Source organism: Heterocephalus glaber, unplaced genomic scaffold, assembly GCF_053883595.1.
Source record: "Heterocephalus glaber isolate CG9 unplaced genomic scaffold, H.glaber_assembly_v1.0 deba00001532, whole genome shotgun sequence".
Taxonomy (NCBI): Eukaryota; Metazoa; Chordata; class Mammalia; order Rodentia; family Bathyergidae; genus Heterocephalus; species Heterocephalus glaber.
Genome location: NW_028258330.1, coordinates 5,580,297 through 5,604,328, shown reverse-complemented (window position 1 = coordinate 5,604,328; position 24,032 = coordinate 5,580,297). Strand labels below are relative to the sequence as shown.

At 53.7% G+C, this 24,032-nt stretch overlaps 1 protein-coding gene across 4 annotated transcripts in view; it reads right to left on the bottom strand.

The window, feature by feature from the left end:
- The window catches only part of Rrbp1 (ribosome binding protein 1), a 53,773-nt gene that overhangs the window by 6,190 nt on the left and 23,551 nt on the right, over positions 1 to 24,032 (bottom strand). For all 4 annotated transcript variants that reach the window (XM_087188640.1, XM_087188641.1, XM_087188642.1 and 1 more), the window contains exons 3-12: positions 10,256 to 10,404; positions 9,252 to 9,374; positions 6,904 to 7,056; positions 6,327 to 6,445; positions 5,629 to 5,782; positions 4,766 to 4,904; positions 3,341 to 3,510; positions 3,201 to 3,235; positions 1,407 to 1,497; positions 875 to 967 (exon numbers count right to left, since the gene is read on the bottom strand). In XM_087188640.1, coding sequence (XP_087044766.1) covers positions 875 to 967; positions 1,407 to 1,497; positions 3,201 to 3,235; positions 3,341 to 3,510; positions 4,766 to 4,904; positions 5,629 to 5,782; positions 6,327 to 6,445; positions 6,904 to 7,056; positions 9,252 to 9,374; positions 10,256 to 10,404 — 1,226 coding nt within the window. The remainder of the gene's footprint in view (positions 1 to 874; positions 968 to 1,406; positions 1,498 to 3,200; positions 3,236 to 3,340; positions 3,511 to 4,765; positions 4,905 to 5,628; positions 5,783 to 6,326; positions 6,446 to 6,903; positions 7,057 to 9,251; positions 9,375 to 10,255; positions 10,405 to 24,032) is intronic.

Sequence of the window (24,032 nt, the reverse complement as noted above, 5' to 3'; positions counted from 1 at the left end):
AGCACAAAAAAGGGACCAGAGGCAAAGCCTGGGACACTGCAGTGTCCCCTGGGGATAGACCAGGGTAGGGTGGCCACAGGGACTTATACCTACACCAAAAGTCACCTAATCCAATCACCTGCTCCCGACTCCTGGGTGTCACTGGGGACTTGAGTGCGGAGTGCAGCGTTGCAGCTCTTGGGACTCAGCTGACAAGGGACACCAGCCTGACATGCAGGCCGGCCTGGTCCTCCTGGCTGCCCTATCACCCACTGGGGCCCCCAACATTGTGACCACCACTCAGCCAAATCAAATTTCTGTCTTCATCTACCCATGTGACCACAGCCAAGTCAGGTGACAGCTCTGGTCACAGCCTCTGCCACATGGTGGTCAGATGGCCTCTCAGGTCACTGCTGCAATGACAGCTCTGACAGCATGGCCCATGCCCAGCCCTTCTGTCCTGCCCATCTCAGGGTCTTCATGCTGTCCCCTCAGGCCGCCAGGGAGAGACACTGCTATGTGAGAGGGCTGGGAGGAATGGTCTTCCACAGAGGACAGACAGTGACGAGAATGGTGGGCGAGTAGGCAAGCACTGGGGTGGCCGCTGCTTTTGCATGGTGATGCAGGGGGGCCCAGACACCCTGCTCACACTCGCTGCCCAGCCATCTGTCCAGAGATCCCCAAGATGACCACCCCCGAAAAAGCAGGCCATTGGGAGCACTCGGTCACCTCCCCCTTTATACCCCCCCAGCCCTGGGGCCCGACAAGGCCGCCACCCAACCCAGCATGTGTAATTCTCCCTTCACCCTGAGGGGACAAAGGGGGAGGAGCAGGAGGAGGCAGGAGGGCGAGGGGATGGGCAGGGGTACGGCTGGGCCTGAGACGAGGCTCTCACCTTGGCCTGTGTCAGGGTTTGCAGCTTCTCTGCACAGGTCCTCTCGGCCAAGGCCAGCGCCTCCATGGCCTTCCAGTTCTTCTCCCGGAGGTCCTGGAGGGTGAAGAGGGTGGTCAGCCACTCCCAAGACCACAAGCTGGCCCAGCCAGGGCTAAAAAAGGACCTGGGAAGGGATGCAACCCTTCCCTTACCCTCCCCTTAGTCTGCAGTGAGCCCCTTCTGGGCAGCACTCAACATAAGGTCCTGGTGCCACCTAGCCTGGGGCACAGGGGCAGAAGGCAGTGGCTGCCTGTGCAGGGAGGACTGGTCTGAGGGTGGAGCGACACAGGACAAGGGCAGCAACAGCACAGGCAGTCTGTCACCTGCTGGAGTGACCATGCACATGGTGGCAGCAGACAGCAGGTAGCCCTGGGACACAGAGAGGGAGGGGTGGCATCCACACACCAGGACCCAGCAACAATGACAGTAGGAAGGCAGCAGAGGACCTCACCTGCCATGTCCTGTGCTCTGCCCCACCCTGGCCCCTACTCACATTATTCTTCCCTTTCTGCTGCTCCACAGCCTCCCTGAGCTCAATGGCCTCCTTCTCCAGACATGACACCTGTGACTCCAGCTCCTTGAGGCTGAGGAACACAGAAAGGTCACCACCTGGCTATGTCTGCACCTGGAAAGGCCCCTTCCTCTGCCCTCCCACCCAAGCCACAAGCTCTCCAGCAGCCCCAGCTGCCTGGCCTCCCTGCCTGAGGCCCTGAGCAGCCATGGTCAATGCATGATGACTGGGTATAGGCAGTCTCCAGGACGTTCCTTCTTCTGGTGAACACAGCCCAGTCCAACAGCCCTTCCCTATCCTGGTGAGATGTTGGTCCTGTCTCCCTCGCTCCTGTCCAGACACAAAGACCTGGGGCTTCATCCACCTTTGCCACCCGGAAGAGGGGCTGTTATAGAACTGCCCCAGGGTTCTGGGGGACAAGTGTGGAAGGCTACATTGAAATGCCCCCTCTACATTAAGGTTCAGGACAGACAGGAGACAAAGGATATGTGGACTCTAAGCCCTGCAGTGGCCAGTGGTGGCCTGATCAGGAGGGAGCTGCCACTAGCCTGGCCCGGTGGGGACAGGATGCACTGGTGTACCTCCTCATACGCATGGATGCTGGCCTCAGTGTCACCATGGGCCAAGCCTGTAGCCTATCCTGCCCGCTCTGACAGGTCACAGATGCAACCTGTTACCACCCTGTATTTTGACCTAGGTACAGCTTACAGCTGGCCTTGCTGACCCTTGCTTGCTTTTTGGACTCTGGTTTCAGGCCACAGCACCCTGACCCCACTCTTAAGGCCCCGCCAGGACCCTGGACTCTCCTTGGAGTCCCTGCACCACGCAGCAGCCTCTCCAGGACAGCAGCCCCAATAAAAGGTCTGCAGGGTGGTGACAGGGACCCTGACAATCACACCCTGGGAGGCCGCTAAGAAGGTGTGGTGAGGAAGCACTGCCCAGAACAAGATGGCTTGGGCTCTACTGCCTGCAGACAAACCACTGGAAGGGGAAATAAATTTGCTTCTTCCAGACAACTGTGTGAGGTGCAAATTGAGACCAACTCTATCTGCAGTGGGACTCAATTATCTTAGTGCTCTGCTGGGTAGCTCAAGAATCTGACCTTAGGATACAGGAGCAAAAGCCCAACAAAATACCCCTGCAACCCACAGCTGCAGCAGGAGGGGAGGTGCATGTGCTTTTGGAAGACAGGTGGGGAGGGTGAGTATGGGTCCTGGGTCTTCTCTCCCCAGTCCCCAAACCATAATGCCTGCTGGGGGACACTGGCCTGGGGACCAGGGAGCTGTCTGCTGAGCAGCACAGGGACACACACAGCTTGTGCAAGAGCATGGAGGGTGGTCTCCACACCTGGCCCATGCAGGTGCTCTGGGGACTCCAAAGGTGACACCTTGAGGACACTGGCCCAAATGGAGCAGCCCATCCAGATGGCGCTCTGGCCTTAGTGGTCAGACCCTGAGGTGGGAGTGAGCTGCTTCCTGCTCTGCCATGTGACCCCTGCAGGTGCTCCCGCTGTGATGCTGTCCACTGTAACAGCACAGCATGTTGACAGTGAGAGCCCCTGCCTAATCTGGGACTTACTACTCCCGAACTAGGAGCTAAACAATCCCCTTTTCTTTATGAAGTGACCAGTTTCAGGTATTTTGTCATAGCAACAAAAAGAGACTGCGACACAGCTCCTGGCGAGACTGACATCCTTCCCACCCGGGCTGGTTCCTTGCTCTCTGGTCCCTGCAGGGATGCAGTAGGAGTGGGGCTCTTCCCTGAGGGAAGCCTTACCGGGTCTGCTGCTGCTCTGCCTCAGCTTGGCTGGCCTGGAAGAGACAGAGAGCACCTGGGTCCCCAGGAGACCCCTAAGGGCAACAGCCAGCCCAGGCAGAGCCACTGGCCGTCTCCCATGGCCCAGAGGAGGGGCTGACCTGGGTGTCCCGTGTCTGGCCCGCCTCCAGCAGGGCCTCGATGGAGTGCATGCGCTCAGCCAGCTGGGTGTTCTCTGCTCGGGCCTCCTGGAGCTGCCCATGGAGCCCCCGCAGCTCCTCACACTTGCTCTTCACCTCTGCCTCGGAGGACTGCAGCTTGCTGTGCAGCTCTGTTGCAGAAGGGAGATGGTACTCAGGCTGGAGATGCAGGGACGAGTACTCCCACCCCTCCCTGTGCACCAGGCCTCCTTACAGCCTCCTGGGGCCTGGGGTATCTGACACACTGTGGACCCAGGAACTCCTTATTGGCTACCGAATGCCACACCCTGACAGTGCATTCCTGGAGACCCCAGGGTAAAATGCAGGTGGTGGATAGCCGTGGAGGACAAGACGACTGCAAGTGGCCTTTGGTGGAAGTCTCTAGAGTTTCATTCTCTCCGAGACTCTGGCTCCTCTTATCTGAGACAGGAGCAGCAGTGACGTAGCCAGAGACTCTGGACAGTGGCTGTGTGGCCCCTCCCTCCTTGAGGGTGTCCTCCCCAGGGGATCTCAGAAGTCCCTGGGCCCTGAGTGAGGGCCACATGCCCATGACACTGCACCCCGGTTGCCATCCTCCCTTGTTGAGCACGGGGCTCCCACATCCACCAAGACCAGGTCTATCCCCCTTGGCACCACTAGGGTGGCTGGCACCAAGCACTGCTGCCCTGGGTTTGGATGACCATGGGGACCCTGTCCTTTCCCTGGGCCACTCCTGTCCCCATGGTCATTCTCCACCCACCACCACAATGTCCTGCAGTGCAAATATGAATGTGTCCTTCCTCTGCCCCAACCCTTCCCGTCATACAGGGAGAGGGACCTGGCCCCCGTCATCAGGCCATACTGGTCAGTAGGCAGCCGTTTCCCTCTGGATACAGGCTGGCTGGCCTCCTCAAGGGACTACCTGCCACCATCCTGACCAAGGCTCAGACACCACTCCTGCTTCAGGGAGGCCACCGGGACCAAAGCTGAACTAGCCTCTGGGGCAGCCTCCCCCTCTTTTATACACAAGGCTCTATTTAAAAAGCCAGGGCAGCTGGGGACTTAGCTCAGTGGTGCCGCCGTCTGCCTCACAAGCACAAGGTCCTGAGTTCAATCCCCGGTATAAAAAAAAAAAAAGCCAGGGCTGTATATTCATACCTTGTCTGTGGCCATTTCTGCCCAAGCAGCAGAGCTGGGTAGCTGTGGCAGAGACCAAATGTCTTTTCCACAGCTCCCTTCACGGGTGATGCCTTGTATAGAGGACACCACTGTGTGACCCTGTCCTTGTGGGCGGCACTGCTGCCAGCCCAGGCCCAGGCAGTGGCTCAGGAAGTATGGCAAGGAGTGTCTGGCCTTTACAGGCCCTGCCCCAGGGCCACCAGGACACACCCGCATGCACATCCGCACCTGCCACCCGCTGCTGCTGCTCCTGGGCCTTCTCGGCATCGGCACGCAGGCTGGCATGGCTGCTCTGAGTGCGGCACAGCTCCCGGCTAAGCTCATCCAGACGTTTCTGCAGAGCCTCCTCACTCTCCCTGTAGGACACCTGAGGCAGAGGGAGGTGGTGATGGGGCAACACTGGGACAGCTCTGCCCACTGGGCCCCCGAGTGAGAGTCCACTCCCGAAGGCTGAGAATTGGCAGGGTCTTGCCCCAGCCAGCAGCCCAGGCCCCTCCTCTTTAGGATTCAGTACTTTTACATCTTTGAGGGGCTCACAAAGCCATGCTGGTAGCAAAGGTCTGGACAGACTGAGTCTAACTCCGTCCGGAGGCAGAGCTATGGCGTGCGCCGCAAACAGGCGTGGTGCACAACTACAGTCCTGGGTTCTGCAGTTCACTCAGGTCTTTCACATCATTACACTGAACCCTGACCCTTATACTAGGCCACTCCCTCGGTGCAGTCTGCTGGCTCAGACCTCCCTGTCCCATGGATGGGCTCACACAGCCCCCAGAGCTCTGCTGTTCCAGCCTGGTGGTGCAACTTGGGAGGCTAAAGAAGGAAGATCGCTGAGAGTTTGAAGCCAGCCTGGGCTACACAGTAAGTCCCACTCTCAAAAAAGAAAGAAAAAAGGGCCAGGGATTTAGCTCAGTGGTTCTGCCGCCTGCCTTGCAAGCACAAGGACCTGAGTTAGATCCCCAGTATCAAAAAAAAAAAAAAAAAGAAAAGAAAAGCTAACATGGACAGGTCCCCGCAGTACTATCCCCATCTCCAGCTGTCAGCCCAGCTGCAGAGGGCTGGCCGTCCCCATCCCATGCTGTGCACACACTCACCTGCAGCTGCAGCACCTGCTTCTCAAAGGCGGCCGCCTTAGCTTCCAGGGCCTTGCGCTGCTGCTCCTCCTGCCGGGACGCCTCCGCCTTCTCCATCAGCTCCTTGCTGGCCTTACCCAGCTCCTGCCGCAGCTTCGCGAGCTCTGCGTTCTGCCTGCAGGACAGTCACAGCCTGACTCATAGGCAGCAGGGGCCGGGAGCAGGGACACCTGCCAGTGGGTACTTGGGTCTTGGGGATCTTGCGAACCCTCTTCTGCATCAGCAGCCATGGGGCCCGGGGGTTGGTGGGAAACATTTCCCCAGCATAGCACACAGATCAGAGTGTACCACATGCCCTGTGGCACCCCACTCAGACCCCACTCAGCCTCAGTGCTCTGGGCCACACCCAGGAGCCTTCCCAAAACAGGGCAGGGGCAAGCACAGCTCCTTCAGGAAAGTGAGATGCCACAAGCACCAGCCTGGGGCACCTGATCCAGGGACACCACAACTCAGACTCTCCCTGAGGCCTCCTCCACCAGAGAGGCCACACCAACTGCCAGGAGCTACGCAGAGAATGGACAGCAGGACAGGCTGCGCAGGAGCAGGGACACAGAGATGGTCCTGTGTTCACACTGGGCTTGCACGCGGTGCCAGCCACATCTTCGCAAGAAACTAGAGGGTACTCGCTTGTCTCACGAGGGCTGCAGATGTACACTTACTTGCTCTCCACCTGGCTGGTGGCCTGGTTCAGGGCGTCCCGCAGGATGGAGTTCTCCTGCTGTAGTCGGGCTAGCTGGGTGTTGGGGCCATTCTCCAGCTGCTCCTGCAGAGTCCGGATCTGAGAAGTCATAAGGAGGCATCAGATGCTGCTCAGCCACACGGAGAACTGAATTCTGGGATGGGGTTAGCAAGGTCGCAGACCACAGAGGGAACAGCCCATACCTAAGAGGCCCCTGCTCCACGTGGAGGTTTCAGGTGCCATAAAACAAGAGGCTTGCAGACTGTACAGCTCCAGCCCAGGGGTGCCAGGCCCAGTGTGACCCCAGCAACATCCAGCCTCACAGGGCTGGCCATTGAGTGCTTTGCTCTTTGCTGTACAATGCAGTCCACACCTTTCTGCTTGGTTTCTTTTTGTGGCACTGCGGACTGAGCCCAGGGCCTCTGCACTGAGCCACACCCCCAGCCCCTTCCTACTTTGTATCTTGAGACAAGGTCTCGCTGTCGCCCAGGTGGTCACTAAGGACTGCATGTGCCACAGGCTGCGTGACACCAGCCAGCCCAGCCTGAGGTGCCCACCTTGCCCTGTAGCTGCTGCACCTCCTTCACGTGCTCTCGGTAGCTGGCCTGCATGCGTGCCTGCACTGCTGCAATCTCCTGCTCCCGAGCCACCAGCTGCTTCTTCACCTTGGCCTCCCCAGCAGCAGCCTTGGCCTTCTCCGCAGCCATCTCCTGAGGCAGCAGAGGACAAGGCAGTCAGAAGTGGGCTCCTTTACTTCCAGCAGGGTGGCGACAGGGTGGGCAAGCTCCCAGTAAAGCTGGTTTTCTGGTCTAGGCTGAAAGGTGAGGCTCCACACTGCTGCCAGAACCCGGTACACAAACAGCTCTCTTTGGGCACCTTCTTTTGGGTTCTGGTCACAGTTTCTTTTTCTGTGGTTCCAGAGGTGGAACCCAGGACATGGCACATGCTAGGCAAGTGTTCTACCACTGAGCTGCACCCTCAGCCCTTGCAATTTTATCTGGAGACAAAGTCTTGTTAAGTTGGACAGACTGGCCTTAAACTTGTGATCCTCCTGCCTCAGCCTCCCAGATAGCTAGGATTAGAGTGTGGCACTGTACCCAGCTTTCTGGTCATACTTTCTTCCCAGCACCATTCCCCAGGGTTACTAGGGATGGCCCTTGGCCCTCTGAGATAAAGGTGGACGTGGCACTCCTTCCATGGTGTCCCAGGAGCACACCTGACACCCTCAAAGGCCCTGGGGGCTCCTGACCACATTCAATTTAGAGCTCAAGCTCCTTCCAGGCCATGATGCTCAGGTGCAGCAAGGACGCAGTGCAGAGCCTGGCTTCAGGACAGAGGCCTTGGACAGCTGCACAGAAGGTAGCTCCCTGAGGCTCAGCCTCCCAGGGACCAGGGACAGGTAGGTGACACCTCACTACAACAGTGACCTCTGTGTGGGACAGGGACAGAGCTCTAGGAGGCTTGTGAAGGAGGAGGCCAAACCTCCTTGGCTAAGAAGGAAGTGTCTAGACAGCCTACAAGGAGGGCATGGGAGGCTCGGAGAAGCGAGAGCCACAACAGGCCAGAATAGAGGGAGCTGGAAGGGCATGTGCAGGATGGCAGGTGTGTGTATAGAAGGGCATGAGGGGGGAGGAGGCACAGTGGGTGTGGCAGGTATTGCTCCACATGCAGACTTGGGGCTGAGGGCTGTGGCCCAGTGGCAGAGCTTGAGGGTCCTTTCAGGAAGCATCAAGGAATCCAAGGGGCCCTCCTCGGGCTGTGGAGTGGAGACATGATGAGGGACACAGACGTGGTTGGACGTGACATTCAACTTCAACTCAGAGCCAAGGGCCATGCCGGGGGAAGATGAGAAACTTACATTGCCAGGGGTAAATTCTAGCACCCCAACTGGAGGGCAGGATGGTGTGCACACCTGGTGAGGGTGCCCTGGGGTTGCTGCCATTGTGGTTTTAGACTCTTCCCCTGGGGGCACAGGTCTGCTGACCCATGAGACGTGGTGTGGACCAAGAGGGGACCAGCCCTCGGGAGCCAGGGAATGATCCACAACCAGGACAGCTCCAGGGAAGGCCAGCAGCCACATCCTGGACTGGGAACAGAGGGCTTGGGGACAGAAGGCCCCAGAGGCCAATCTATCTCTGCCCCGCTCCTGGCTACACCATCCAAATGCTCATCTTCCTTCTTCCTGTCCCCCACCCAACACCTCTGCTGTCTGCCTCACAGAGGCGTCCTCCAAATTCAGGACAGGAAAAGCAAACTGTCTGCTTCCGATTCTCACCGAGCAGCTGGAGGCGCCCACAGGAAGGGCTGTAGGCAGGCTGGTGTGGATGTCCTATGTAGGGAACACTGGGGCACCAGGGCTCCTCGGGAGAGACCCCACCAACTCGGCAGGGTCCTGACACACCTGAACCAAGTCCTCAGTCAGGCCCATGTGGTGTGGACCTGCCACCGACTGCTGCTGAGCTCACCCTTGCCCTTCCCAGCGGCTGGTCCTGAGGAGCCAGTGTGTCCCTGCACATCATGCCGTGGCAGGCAGAACAGGGACAGAGGTAGCATCCTCTGCCCAAGACCCAACTCTCAAGCAAACAACCATGGATCGTCTGTGTCCCGCCTCCTTCCTAGGGATGTTGGCAGGACAGTTCGTTACCATGAGATGCCTGATGACAGCCTGTTCAGGTCATCCGTCACAAACTGAGATGCCAGATCCCACAGGGACCCTCCCCACACCCGGCTGTCTCCCCATAGCAGATATCTTCAGTCGCATCACCCAGGGCTCGAGAACAGCCCCCTGCCGGGTGGCACAGCTCCACCTCAGAGCCCACCTGAGCCCATGGCTGTGACCTAGGGCAGCCACAGCCTTGAAGTCCGGGGACCTTGGGGAGGGGAGGCTTCCTGGCTCCGGCTGTACCTTGTTGAGTTCCCTCAGTTTGCTCTTGGCTACAGCCGCATCCTCCTGCTCTGTGGCCAGCAGTTTTTCCTTCTCTTCCAGCTGACGTTTCAGAATCACCACGGGGTCTCCCTTCTGAGTGGCCTGGAAACACCCACGGAGCTGTGTCAACACCCAGCCTGTCCCCACCTAGGTAGCCCAACAAGAGCAGAGGCCCATGCACCTGCCAGTGCAGGAACAAGGCTTTAAGGCCAGCCATTCCACCCCATCAGGCACAGATGAGGAAGAGGAGGCCCTGCCCGGTCACCCACCCCCTGGGGCCTCCCAGATCCTTGTGTAGAGATCCTGGGTAGCTTTCAGGACCATGGCTTTCCAGACCTGCTGAGCCAGGGCCTGCAGACTGGGAGCACCTGACCACAGTGCAGGAATGAGGTTGGGGGAAGGGACTCTGGGGACAGTGGCCTCCCACCCTGAGCAAGGAGCTCCCACATCAGTGGGATCCAGGGACAGCAAGAAGGGGCCGGGAGGGAACCTGACCCTGGCTCTCAGAACACCCACCAGCACTCATCTGGCCACCACTCTCCAGCAGAGTCACCCCAAATCCCAGCCCAGGTTAAGATTCGTGTGAGCACACAGCATCAGAGTGAGCACACAGTCCACCCTTGCTGGACAGTGCAAGAACCAGTGGTGTCATGCTCGTTACGGGCTCCCTCTACCTTCCTTCCCACACCCTGAGCTAGTCACAAACCCACTAGGCACCTGCTCCTGTGTGCATGCAGGCCCCATGCAATGCAGAAGCTGCCCACGCCCCACCCCCACCCTCAACAGCCACCCAATTTGGGTGGCCAGGTGACCCACATGCCCAAGCAGGGCAGGAGCACAGGACTCCTCTGGGATGGAGAACCAGCAATGTTTTGGGATCTTCTCTTTGCAGCTCAGTAAACTGGGGGAGGCTGGGTGGACTGGGGACTGGAGGGAGAGGCAGAGGGGCAGCTGTGGTATGGCCAGGGGTAAGGGAGACTCACCTTGTGCCAGGTGTCCTGGATGACACCAGCCTTCTCAGACAGGATCTCGATGAGCCGCTGGGCCTCACCCTCATTGAACGCCATGGTTCCAACCATGGAGACCAGCGTCTTGTAGGGTAGGTAGAGAGGGCTGTTGGCATCGGGGGGCCCTGAAGTGGGAAGAAGCAGGAGCTTACCCTCACACCCCAAAATAGCTAACACGGTCACAGGGTGCCTGCCCAGGGCGAGCAGGCTGGAGTAGGGGGCTGGCCTGGGCCTCCTGCTCTTTTTAGGGCACTGATTGTGGCCAAATGCGGGTCACACCATCTTTCTAACTTGCTGGAAGACAGTGCTAGCCTGGGCTGTGAGTCAGGACCCTTTTTTATCATCAAGATGAACCTGAGTAGAGATAAACAAGACACACTTCCCCAAAGGGTTACTTCTCCTTTTTTCTTTTTCCAGCAAAAGTCTTGGATCAGCTCTCAGCCTGCGTGGCTCAGCAGGTTGTTCCCAATAGGCTGTGACCTAGCCCTATGCCCCTGGGGACCCTGATGGACCTGAAGACCACACACCCGAGACACAGCGAGGAATGGACAGCCAGGGGAGGCCGTGTCCACACACCCAGGTCACACACCATCTCCAGCTCTCCCTCGGTGAAACTCAGGCAGTGACAAGCCTGGGAGAGGTGAAGCTGGGCTGGCTTCCTCCAGGATGGGCCTGTGAGCGCACCAGCCCACAAGGGACACCTAGGACACAGAGCCTCTGGCCAACAGCCACTTCTCACTGTGGAAAAACTCCTGACCACCCTCGCCGCATGCATGCATACAGGTACACTCAAGTGCACATGACACACTCAAGTGCACACAAGCGTTTCCCTCTCATCAGGGCTCTCAGAGGAGCAGCCTGTAAGGCAAGAAAGGCAGAACTCGATGGCATTCCTCCAGCAAAGGCCTGAGCCCTCCCACCCTTGAAAAGAGGCCTAAGTGCTGAAACAAAGGGAGCAGAGTAGCCTGCAGCCAAGCTGGACAGGGGAGAGGGGAAGGGGACCAGAAGAGGAGTGGGGAAGGTTTCCATAGCAACCCTGAATTCTCTGACTTGTCACAATATTTTCACTTACGAGTCACAATATTTTCATTACAAGTTGAAGCACTTAGTGTGATACCTTAATAACAGGAATGTGGGATGTGGGCGAGCTGGTTGCTATGAGCACCTTTATTTTATAACTTCTTATCCTGGTGAAGCTTGGAGATTAAAAACAGCCACCTCAACATTAAAGGCCTGAGAGCACAAGGGTGCCAGGGGAGTGGGCAACGTGTGGTCATTGCAATGGTCAGCTGGTAAGTACACCCTGGAAAAAATTTTGATTTCTGCCAGGCCAAAATAAAACAAAATCCCTGCAAGCGAGCTCGGGAATCCCCACTGGCCTGATTCTGGTTCTGAGATCCCTGCCTGGCCCCACACCACCCCGCGCTCCAGATGTGCATTCACTGCTGATGTTTGTCTGTCGTCTGGAGAGGGAGTCACAGACCCAAGGTGTGGGGGGAGCCATTTCCTCTCCTGACTACAAGGGTCCAGGCACTGAGTACTGCAAAGTGGCTCATGTGACTCAAGGACGACAAGTAGGACATTTATACCAGACCTTAAAGACGTAGCTTAAAAAAAAAAAAGGAATGCAAAACATCTGTAATCGTGTTACACACTGACTGCATGTTGGAATGATATCTGGGAACACTGGGTTAAATACGTCATTAAAATTCATTCCATTTGTGTCTTGTTAGTCAGTACTAACGTGTTCAGTGGACATTTAAATTACCTATAGGGCTCAGTGTGTGGGTTCAGATTGTTCCTACTATGCTGACTGTTCTACTGCCTTTAGCCCTGGGGATCCCAAAACAGCCCCTGCCATATCCTGGCAAAACCAGAAGCCCCAGCATGACCCAGGGCTCTGTCCTCTCCTGAGCTCACTACTGGACGATGCCTTAGGCCCAGGGTCATGCACTGCTAGGAGGGAAACATCTGACTGGTGCCAATGAGGCAGTCTTCTACCCACACCTCACTTCCACCCTGGAAGCCCCATACCATCCACTCCCTCCTGCACTTTCTGTCCAGTGTTTGCAAGGGTGATCGAGAGTGGCATTCTAGTGGACTGTTGTTAAAACTATGGAGTGTAATTGCATTATATTTTGCTAGACATTTTAACCTAAAAACTAAACACTAGTAGGTGGGAGTGGTGGTGCATGTTTGTAATCCCTGCACTCTGGGAGGCTAAGGCAGGAGGACTGTAAGTTCAAATCCAGCATGGATAACTTTTAAATTTTGTCCTTCTCTCAAAATCTTAAAAAAGGAGGACTGGGGATTTAGCTCAGTGATACCACGCCTGCCTCAAAGGTGCAAGGTCCTGAGTTTGATCCCCATTACCGAAAAAAAAAATTTTTTTTAAAGGGCTGCAGATGTTGGTATGTAGGCCCTGGTTCGATCCCTAGTTCTGAAATAAAATGTTTGTAACAAGTGACACAATCCAAAGCTATGCAGAGCAAACTTTAACAATCTCCCCTGACCCCCAGAAACTTCCCTGGCCTTTGTCATGCTCATACAAACTCTCTTTTACATGATCTTTAGAGGGCCACAACTTTATAAAATGTTTTTCATTAAATCTTTTAAGAACTGTACCACCTCTCTTCTCAGATTAGGGGCAGTAAAACAAAGAAAAAAGCACAGCACTTAGAAGCGGGAAGCAGAGCGCCTGGACCCCTGGGTGCACCAGTCACACAGGGCTCCAACTGGAAGCCTGCCACACACCCAGCGCCTACTGACATCTCCAGCAATCCCTGGTCTGGTGAACTTCAAAGCCACTGCGATCAATCTGCCAAATACAATGTGCAATCTGTTAACCACAGACTCCACAGAGACTCAGGAAGGGAGCTCCATAGGAGGCTGCTGGCTCCTCAGGACCCTGCCTCCGGCCAGTGCCTGGCCTACGGGAGGTTGAGAGGGGGAGGATAGCCAGTTCGGGGCCTGGGGGAGAGCAGCCATGTCTCACCAACGCAGGCCAGGCCCTTTGTCCCCAAGGAAGCTCCATAGAAGCTCTGGGCCAGCACCCTCAGGCTTCCAGACTGAGAGACATTCAGGTGCCATCTCCTGACCTTTACTCCATTGAAAAACAAATGAAGGAGGGCCAGGGATTTAGCTCAGTGGTTTCCCAGCCTGCTGCGCAAGCGCAAGGACCTGAGTTTGATCCCCGGTACCAAAAAAAAAAAAAAAAAAGAAGGAATAAAACCACCACTGTGGGGCTAAACAAACCCATCCATCCATGGGCCAGGTCTGGTCAGGTCACCTCTGCCCTTGATCAGAGCAAGGCTTCAAGAGCCAGGTTGGCCTGGGCTGGGACTTCAACTCAGCTGCTTCCCACCTGTGTCCGCCGACACTCTTTGCCACTGTGCCCTGGTCTGGGATGTGGGATTGACGATCATCCCTTCCTCAATGGCAGGTTAAAATGTAATGTGCCCCCACCAAGAAGCATGCAAGGGCTCTGATAAGGTGCATAACATCCCAGGTTTCAAAACTATACTGCCTTCCATGACCACACAAGAAGGCTTCACCACCTAGAATTAAACTTGTGTTGCAAAGAGTCTCTTTCTCTCCTACTGTCCACTGTGGGTCTTACGAGTAGACTTTTCGCTTCACCTGCATAATCCCCAGGCTTCCAAAGGTCAGGCCTCAGCCACAGATGTCAGCAGCCCAACACTGGTCAGTAGCTGCGAGCCTGGAGTGCTCCTGTATGTGAGGCCACTCCCCCGCCAACAAGGGAAGGTACCAGCAATTCCATGCCACCTGCCAAGCCTGCTGGTAGCTAAGGGCTACCAAGAGGGCATTTGGCCTTGGCCCTGTGCAGCCGATTAAAAGGTTCCAGCTCAACCCCAGCTGTCACTGCAGGTGTCCAGCCAATGCCCAGAGCAGGCAGGTCAGCTGCTCTCCAAACATGAGGTATGCATCTACTGTGTACCTGGCAACTGAAAAGCCAAGCCTGAAGAAGAAAGAGTGGGGTGGCAACTAAGAGGCAGTGCACAGGGCGGTCAAGCTGCAAGAGCAACTTGCAGGGAGCCCAGGGAAGTAACTATGGCAGCAGAGCCAGAAAAGATCTCCAGGCAGGGGTGTCTAAGCCAAGCACTGCTTGAGGAGGCAGCAGCACCGGAGCTATGGGAAGGGCAGCAGCCCGGGAAAGGCACGGAAGCCTCCTGGGCCCAGCTCACCGGGCTCCCAGGAGGCAGGAAGTGTAGCTGGAGGGGCAGGCTTCATAGCCCCAGGGATGTGTGCTTCATTCTGTAGGCAAAGAGCAAGAAGGCTAGGAGGGAAAGAGGTTGGCAGTACAGGAGAGTGACTTCAGGATCCCCAGAGGGACAAAGCTGGAGGTGGGCAGCCAGGGAAGAGCTGTGCCCAGGAACCCTGATGTGCAACTTGACAAGGGGCCTGGGGGAGAATCCAACAGCCAAGTCACTTGTCTTCTTGGGGACTGTTGAGACCCATTCTGAAGGCATCTCCTGGATGTGTGGATGCAGGCCCAACAGCTGCTGGGCTCCCCATCCCACATACTGTACCCTCCACAGGAAAGAGGTCAGACCCCAACCTGAGCAGATTCCATGCCCAGCCCCCATACCCCGGCCAAATCAGGTCTGGGGTAAAAGGTGCAGGTCCAGGGTGCAGCAAGGGCTCCCTGTGCCTCCTCAAAGCCAAGCAATGCAGCAGCCTACAATCCGAGATCTTGAGACTGAGAACAAGTCCCCTCGCCTGCTGACTGCAGCCCCGCTACCTCAGGAATGAGGCACTTGGGCCAATGTCACCTATGGGATCTCTCGCTCTGCATGTCTATGGACTGCAACCAGGAAGCTTGTAGGGGACGTGATGTTTATAAGGCCCATGCAGAAAGAAAGTGCCACCAAATGCATCAGTGGACAAACCCAGTTCCTCTTATCTCACCCACCAGCATCACCTGCAACAGAGGCAGGCCTGGGCGGGACCCACTGCCCTCCTATGGGAGGCAGGCTGAGGAGGAGCAGCTACACTTGACCCCTGTTGTCAGGAGGTTCAAGTGCAATGACCTAAGAACAACGTCAAGAACAACCTATCTGGAGCCATATTGAGGCCGTTATCTCTGGGTGGAGGAAACATTAAATCTGTTAGCAAATTAAGAGGATGTGCATTAAATGGCATCTAATGGAATTTTAAAATATCCTATAGACTGAATGACTTTGTTTTCCTCTTTATACTTCTGTTCTTTACCCCAGAATTAAAAATAATTTTATACCTGGAAAAAAATCTCACACATCACAGTATTTTTTAAGAGTGGCAGTCCCTCCTTGGGCTGCCTCAGCACACAAGGGTGGTGCAGAGAGACGCTTTCAGTGACAACCAGGATTCCAGCTAACGCCTGCAGGAGGACTAGGGGCTTATGACCCTAGCTCTCCCTCTGAGAATGCCCCAGCACTGCCAGGCTTTAAGGTGACTGAATGGAGACTTCTGGAAGAATGTCATCTCGCAGCTTTTCACACTGATACTTGGCTTGCTTCCCTAGGGGCTCTTTTTGTTCTCCTTTAAAAGAAGAAGAAGAAAAGAAAAAGCTGGGTTTGAAGAATGTACCCAGAAAGTGAATTTAGGCTCCAAAATCCTTCAGCTTTCTTCAGAGCTTCAGACCCTGAGAAACTGAGTTAAGGCCCAAAGAAAAACGGTGAAGACTTCATCTCCACACATACCATGGTGCCCAAGGAAGGACAAGGGGCAGGGCCAACTATTGACCATGGGGCTGGAGTGAAGTTTGAGCTGAGAATATGAATCCACCTCACAGGATGGCGTGGGATCTGTGCAGGGATGGAGCACCACAGAGTGCATACCTCAGAGCAGCCCAGGACACCTGGAGGGCAGACAGGTGGGAGTTGCAATCAGTGAAGACAGTGCTCAGCTTCCTGGTGAGCTTCCTCCCTGCACATTCTGACCTCTGCCCTGTCAGCACAGAGAATTCGATTCTACACTGTTGTACATGTCCACACATCCGGCAAAGATGGAATGGTGGCCCAGCAAGGCTGCACATAGTAAGGAGCTCCTGACACCCCCACCACCCAATGGTTCACTTGCTCTGATCCCATTCCTGCTGCTTGGAGATGCTAGAAAAACCCCCAAGAAGAATTAACCCAGAATTCTACCTTCCCGAGATGTCCTTGTTTGACAACATGGCGATACTAGGCCTTGTAACTGCCTGTTCCCACAAATGCCGTCTACCTCACCAGCTTGGTGGGGCTCTCCTGGGCCTTGACACGGTGGCCTTCTGATCCCGCAGTAAAACCGGTTTGTGTGACAACCTGGAAAAATGGTTTCCACAAAGCCACCCCACGGTCTAAGGGAGAAGCCCCAGCCCTGGGCACTCCTTTTCTCATGAGGTAGGAAGCCATGGGTCATTGTGTGGGCTCTGCAGCTGGGACCAGGCCTCAGCCTCCCAGGAAGCAACACAGAGGGAGCCACAGTGCAGACAGAAGCCCCAGCTGCTGAGCTCAAGCTCACTGTCCAGGGCACAGGCCACGCTGCAGGATCCAGCCTCAAAGCAGGATGCTAGGAAGGAGGTCAACAGCGCATGGCCAAGGTCCTGACCAGTACGCAATTGATGCAGCCCAGGCTCGGCCAGGAGGTTAGCCGCCATAATTACAAGGGCAGAGACTAAATCTGAGAACAAAAACACATTTAAAAAAAAAAAACCGCAATCATGTATGCTTTCCATGTAAGAAACACAGCTTCCCTAAGGCCCTCCACACAGGGCTGGGCTTGTGATCCGCTGACAAAATCCACCCCAAAATCTAGGGCCTCTAGTTCTGCAGAGTTTGTTTCTTGGGGATTCTGCAAATTGCCTCTTCTCCAAACATTTAGAAAAATTATACATTCCTTGTGTTTTATAGGCCAGTGGTTTCTCCTCACTTATGCCGGGGTCTATAATGTACCCCCAAACTTAGAATCATTTCCACAACACCACAGCAGAAGCACGTGAGCAGTGATTAACTCAGAAAATCATCTCAGGGGTTCTCATCATAAATTGTGAGATGTTTTCAGAGAGCAATGGAACATTGTTTCTTAAATTTAAAACATACCCACCTTTTGACTCAGCAATTACATTTCTAGGAATTTGCTTTATAGAGGCACTCACATGCAATATATGTGTATCACTGCAGTGCTAATTTCAGCAGCCAAAAAAGCCTGCATGCTACTTAAGTGTCATTTAAACAAATCACGATACATTCACGCTACAGGATGTTATGCAGCTGAAGGTGCAGCTTTGGAAAGCGACGTGGAGAGATGTCACTGGACCCTGCGAGGTGGGGAGCGGTTTCTAAGCTGTGTGCACCAGTGTGCATGTGACACACAGGCTGTCTGCTGGGCCCCCAGGGAGCAGGTGATGACTGGGAGGGAGTGGGAAGACAGACTTTTAAAGTTCACCTTCCATGCTCCTAGATGACTGAATTCTGCTCACTGGAAACATGTATTTATGTAATAATAAATCTTAAAAAGCAAGGATTAGGAAGCAGGTGTTCACTGTCAAATGCAGCTATGGACAAGTGGCAAAAATCTGTCTTGTGGCCTGATACTCTCTTGTAGGAAAATCAGAGCAGGCGCCTGGCAGGGGTCCAGTGTGGGCTGAGGAAGCTGCCCTGTGCCTGTCTCCTGCCTGAGGGTCCCTGGGGGCAATGGCCAGGTGCCAGACAAGACGGGCAAAGCTCCCTCCAGTTCTGGCACCAGTCATGCATGGTGACCCTACTTGTAGCATCCACCTGTGACATGGAGGACATCAGGCAGCCAGGACCAGGCAGGGAGGGCTGTGTGTGATGCCATCCTTGCAGGACCACCTGCAAGTCACCCAGGGGCCACCTTCCTCAAATGGGCACTGTTCTGAGCATGTGATTTAAATGGTGACTCCAACAGCTCATTCAGCAGTGGTTCTCAGTGGACAGCATAGCCTTACACCCTTGCTACTGCCTGCTGACAAAAGCTCATGGCCCTAGAGCCACCCCTGCCCAAGTCAAGGTCACTAGACTCATGGACAGCCTCCCCCCGCACCACGCAGCCTGGTCCAAACTTGTCGGCCGACAGGAACTCACCACCCAAGCTTTGCCCTGGTCCCTGCAGCCCTGTCATCAGGCCACCTTACGTGCCCCTCCCAATACTGCTGGATGCCCAAGCCCAATCAGCCCACCAGGAGTTCTGCCCACAGTGCCCTTGGGCTGGGCACATGTGGTCCCCAGGGTACAACAGGCTCTGGATGGAAGCAACTCAGTCCTGGCCAAAGACAGGCCAGCCAGGATGACCACAGCCTTGCCAACCAGAGGAACATGGCTGCCAATGCCAGAGTTCCAGCATGGAGAAGGGCCAGTGAGCCTCACCACCAGGTTTCCTGGGGGTCTTGTCAGAGCGAGCCCTGAACGAAATCAGCCATCTGCAGCAAGACGCTGTCTGGTATTTCCTACATCTGTATCTGTATACTAGACACCCAAGTTGCTGTGAGGACAAAGGCACACACCTATTGGGCCACTCTGGGGCTTCTGTCCTGATCGTACCAGGCCCTTTACACTGAGCCACATCCCTAGCCCTTTTTATTTTGAGACAGGATCTCGTTAAGTCACTCAACTACCTAGGGAAAGCTCAAACTTGCAATCCTGCCTCAACCTCCCGGACTTCTCAGATTACGGATGTGCACCAGCATATCAGCTCTGCCCAGCCCTTCTTGTTCCCCCCCATCTGGCAGTGGCTGGGTCCTCAGAAGACAATGGTGACAAGGAAGTTAGGGAACATCCTTGGAGCCCATCAGCCAGAAAGAGCAGAAAACACATTTGTGCTGAGGAATAAGCAGACTGTGACAAGCCCATGAGGAAAATCCAAATGGGTTCCCTGGTCAAGGACAGCCCAGCCCCAAGGAGAGCAGGTAGCTCACGTACATCTACACAAACATGCCATGATGGGCCCAGCGCTACCCAGAGATAGGCACACCATGCTCCTGAGGACGGGTGACTCCCAGACCCACTCTCCTCTGTTCTGGTTTGGCAGTGGCCACACAGGCTCTGACCCATGCCCCAAAGGCCTACTGAAAAGGCTGGACGCTTCACCTCCATCACCACCTAGGCTGGCCGTGGCCCCCTCATAGCCTGTCATTCCAGGAACACCAAACTGCCATCCCAGTGTAACCCCACTGCAGGAGCTGCGGGGATGCCTGCCCAGGTGGTGGGGAGGGGCTTCCTCCTGCAGGGTCGCAGCAGGAACTGAGCTCTGGACAAGGAAAGGGAATTCCAATGCCACTTTCTGTAGAGGCAAGGAGCCTTCTACCTGGGGCTGCAAGAACATTAGGGATACCTTGGAGCCTCACCCATACCCTCTGTCATGGGAAGTCAGCTGAACACATGTGCTGTCACCTGGGCCCTACACCTGGCCATGCATGCTGCTACTCCCTTCTGTGTTCACGAACACACTTCAGGCTGCCTGACTTGTGGTGCTTGACCATCATGCGGCCTCAACAGCAGGAACTCCCCCAGGCCCAAGGCCAACACCTGCCCTGAAAGTCCTAGGGGGACCCTCCCAGCTTGTGCCACTATGGTCCTTGCCCTCTCAGTTCTGTGCTCTGCAGCTCCACCCCTACATCCTGAGCTCCAAGAGAAGCACCTCAACAGCCCCTCCACTAGGTGCTTCCTGGATTGTGTTAACATCTGAGAGTGCATGATTGCCTTATGTTTTTGCAATGAACAGAGAATTTAAGATAACACATCAACCCCCAATTCTATGAAGCTAAAATGATTTCAGAAGGTCATTTAACAAGAAGCGTTTTAAGCAGAAATGATCTACTACAACAGCTCCTGAAATTCCCACCCAAGGGCCCTCAGAGAACCTTCCAACAGGTGCTTCTGACTCCAGGGGGTGATGTCACAGCCACAAGAGCCAGCACCTTCTTTAGGGTAGTTTTTTGACTTTTGAAGGATAAAACATTACCACAATGCAGACAAAAAGACAATCAGAGAACAACTGGACTTCTCACTGTGAAACAGTCCACTCTATGCATGGATTCCCACCCATGGGTTCAAGCCACTGCAGATCGGAAATACAGTACTATTTAAAAACTGCATCTCTACCAAACATACAGACTTTCACTGTCATTACTCCCTAAAGAACACAGCACTCACTTTACATTCAGTGATGGAAATAATCTAGAGATGACGGAAAGCATGCAGGAGGGTGTGCACAGGTTATGTGCAAACACGGAGGCATTTTATATCAGGGACTTGAACTTTCAGATTTTGCAATCCTTAGAGATCCTAGGGGAAGACCTTATATTTCCTAAAGTTAGTTTTTATATCCTTGTCACTTAATCTAATGTCTTTGTCTTTCATGTTGGCATGTTATTTAAAGAATCTGGTATCCCATAGTAAAATTCCTTTCCATGTATACTTGTACTTAATTGTGGCTGATTGACAAAGTTGTACTATATATTTCCACAGATTAATCATAATTAAATTACCTGAATTACAAGATTTATAAAATGTGTTTATTTTATGAAGTTCAGTTCTTACAAGTAGAAAGTTTCTAGAAATTAGCTTCTTAATGGACTGTTTCCAGTTCTGTACAAAAATACAGCACTCAGGACTGGGGATTTAGCTCAGTGGTTCTGCCGCCCGCCTTGCAAGCACAAGGTTCTGAGTTCGATCCCCGGTACCAAAAAAAAAAAATACAGCACTATTTACTTGTAATTCTGTAAATGTTAGAGACAGTTTGAAAATATGTAGATAGCATACATTCATTTCTCTGGAAGCAAGAGGCAGATTTAGATAGCTATTAAAATAATTTATTTTTCTAGTTATGTAAGATGGAAGCCAGGAATTCTTTGTTGTTATGTTTAGTAGTTTATGGAATTTTATAAATAAAAGTTCAAAAATTCATTATTTTGTATAACACTGATTTGTTTCACTTATGCACTTCAAGTAAACTATTCTCTGGAGAAAAATTTTTAAAAAAGAATTTGGTATCTGACTTTTGACAACTAAAATCCACTGTGACTTCTCTGCATGATGTTCCTGTAGAATCTGCACACTCTCACTGGTGGTGGCTGATCCCAGCCTGGGTGGGCAGAATGCATTGAGGTCCCCACCCCCAGTGGCCTGAGGGACATCAGAGCCACTAACCACAGACCTGCCAGGCACAGTGTACAGTTTGTCCAAAAGAGAGCAAACCCGTCAGCCCCTCATGGCTCTTGATACATTCTGCTACACTGCTTTCCAGAAGGGTCACATGATTCACAATGTCACCACTTTTCTGATTACAGCCACGGTTTTTTGCTCATAGTAATCACTTACATAAACACTTATTTTGGGGGGGGGTACCAGGGATCGAACTCAGGTCCTTGCGCTTGCGCAGCAGGCGGCAAAACCACTGAGCTAAATCTCCAGCCCCAATAAACACTTATTTTAACGGAGTAATGTAAAATTCTAAACTTATTTGCTAGTTATAGGAAGGCTCCTAGGCACAGGCCAGACCTCTGGCCCCAAGAGATCCATCTTTCTTTATCTTATCAAGACCGCCAGGGAGTGATCCCACATACCAAAATCTGAGGTCTGCCAGAGGGGAGGAAGGAGAGGGAAAACCTCCAGGATCTTCAGGAATCAGGGTGGGGGCCTGCATCCACCAACCAAGGGAAAATAAAGTTGTAAACACATTACAAACTGAGGAAAATGAAAAATAAAGAAGATAAAGTACGAGGATGTACTTTTCTCATGTTTCCAGACTCTCAGACCCACTCAAGAGTGGAAAAATCTGCCTGTTCTCAAGTCTTCCCACACCTCCTGGCTCCAGGCCTGACACTCCCACGGGGGTGATGTGGCTTTCCTCCCAGTGGAACCTTCTACCACTGGGCCCACCCAGACCAACTTCTTTCATAGTTACCTCTATTTCATCCAAACGTTCAATCTACGCAGAAGGAAGTGTTTGGGAGGGGCCTGGGTGGGGTTCTCCCAAACACCAGCGCTCTGCCTCTGCCCCAAACTGTTCGCTCAACACCTGTCTTTCCCTCTGCAATGGGATCCACCCCTTGTCTCCACTCCCAGGGTGACATAGCTGGGTCAGTTCTTCATGCAGGGTCACAACAGCTGGGAATGAGTTCACACAGCAGACAGGACCAGCCAGCCTTCCAAAAGCCACTTTTAAAAAGCTACTCAATAGTCTTACCTATCTTCAACATTTTACTTTATTTTTATTTTGGATTTTTGAGACAGGGTCTTGCTACGTAGTTCATGCTGGCCTTGAACTCACTATGTACCCCAGGCTGGCCTTGAACTCGCAGTGATCCTCCTGACTCGGCCTCCCAAGTGCTGGGATTACAGGCGTGTGCTACCATGCCTGGTCCTCTATTTTCAATGCTCTTAACCTGTTTCACTACTCTTACCTGTTTTTCCCCCAGACGGGACTAATTTTAGGATAGTTTTGTCACTTGGCAGGCAAAATCCTACTGCCAGTTTGGCTGGAATAACTTTAGGCCAGTAAGTTAACTCAGGAACAGCTACCACTTATCTATAACATTTATCTTCCTTATCCCAGATCAGTAGTGACTTTTTTGGTTCAATATTCTTTTCTTTTGCCTCCATCAGGCTGTTGCATAGGCCGAGACAGGTCATATTTAGGTCTCATTCCTTACAAGTTCTCTATTACTTGCAAGTTAGGACAATTTCCCCTTCCCTTCCAATACAATCATTGTATTTGTTTCACATCTTATTTCAAATGTCTAAAACCATCCAGAGTAACATGGACCATGGGATGCAGGAGGCTGTGAAAGAAGCACATCTGGGAGAACCAGATGCTAGCAGTTCCCCACTCCATCCCTGTGTATGGGACAGGGATGCCAGGGGACAAGTTAAAGGAAGGGCAGAGTGTCTACCTCTAGCCTTGGGAAGCAGGGCCTGAGGCCCAAGAGGCCAATCTGAGTGCAGACTTGTCCCTGATGCCCCATAAGGCACACACCAGTCACATGGGACAGGGTTCCTCAAAAACTAGGGCAGGAGGAGACTGAGAAAGTTAAGACAGTGAAACAGGAACACTCAGCAAACATGGGGCCACATGTTACCTGGCCCAGGTCCAAACACATGCCTAAAGATCCCTTTTGTTAGGACAAATATAATTAATTTCCCAATCAGCTAATGGAAACTCAAAGGGTTTTAAAAAAATAATAAAGAAGAAAAGAAAGATCAAGTGATGAACCTGAAACAGAAAGTCCCTGTCCAATCCCAGGCACTTTGAAGATAGAGCCGAATAATGCTTGATGTGCCACCATCCATGTTAATGCTCTACAGTCCTCCGTCCAATGCACAGGACACAGGCTGAGGGGGGAGGCGGGGAATGCAAAGGAACACACTGCTCCTTGGAAGCTCTGCCAAGCACCAGGTGAGGTCGAAGGCCTCAAGGAGGCCAGGATGTAGCCCCATCAGGAAGGCTCGTCCTCCCCTCCCCTCCCACCACCACACTTGCAGGCCCTCTGCCAGAGACAGAGCCAATTCAGCCTCAGTCACAGGACTTATCCTGTTAGAGGGATGCTGGGCTGCACTGTGCAGCCCAAAACTCCCTTTGTGGCTCTGCTGTCACCCTGGGAGAACTCTGCCTGGGTCCCAGAACAAGCATATGTGGGCCACACTGGAGCTCAACCCAGTTAAACCAGACTCCAGCAGAGCATCCCAGCCCAGATAGCCCCGATAAGCCACCTTCTAGCTAGCCTGCAAGACAAGGAGTACAAGTAAATGTC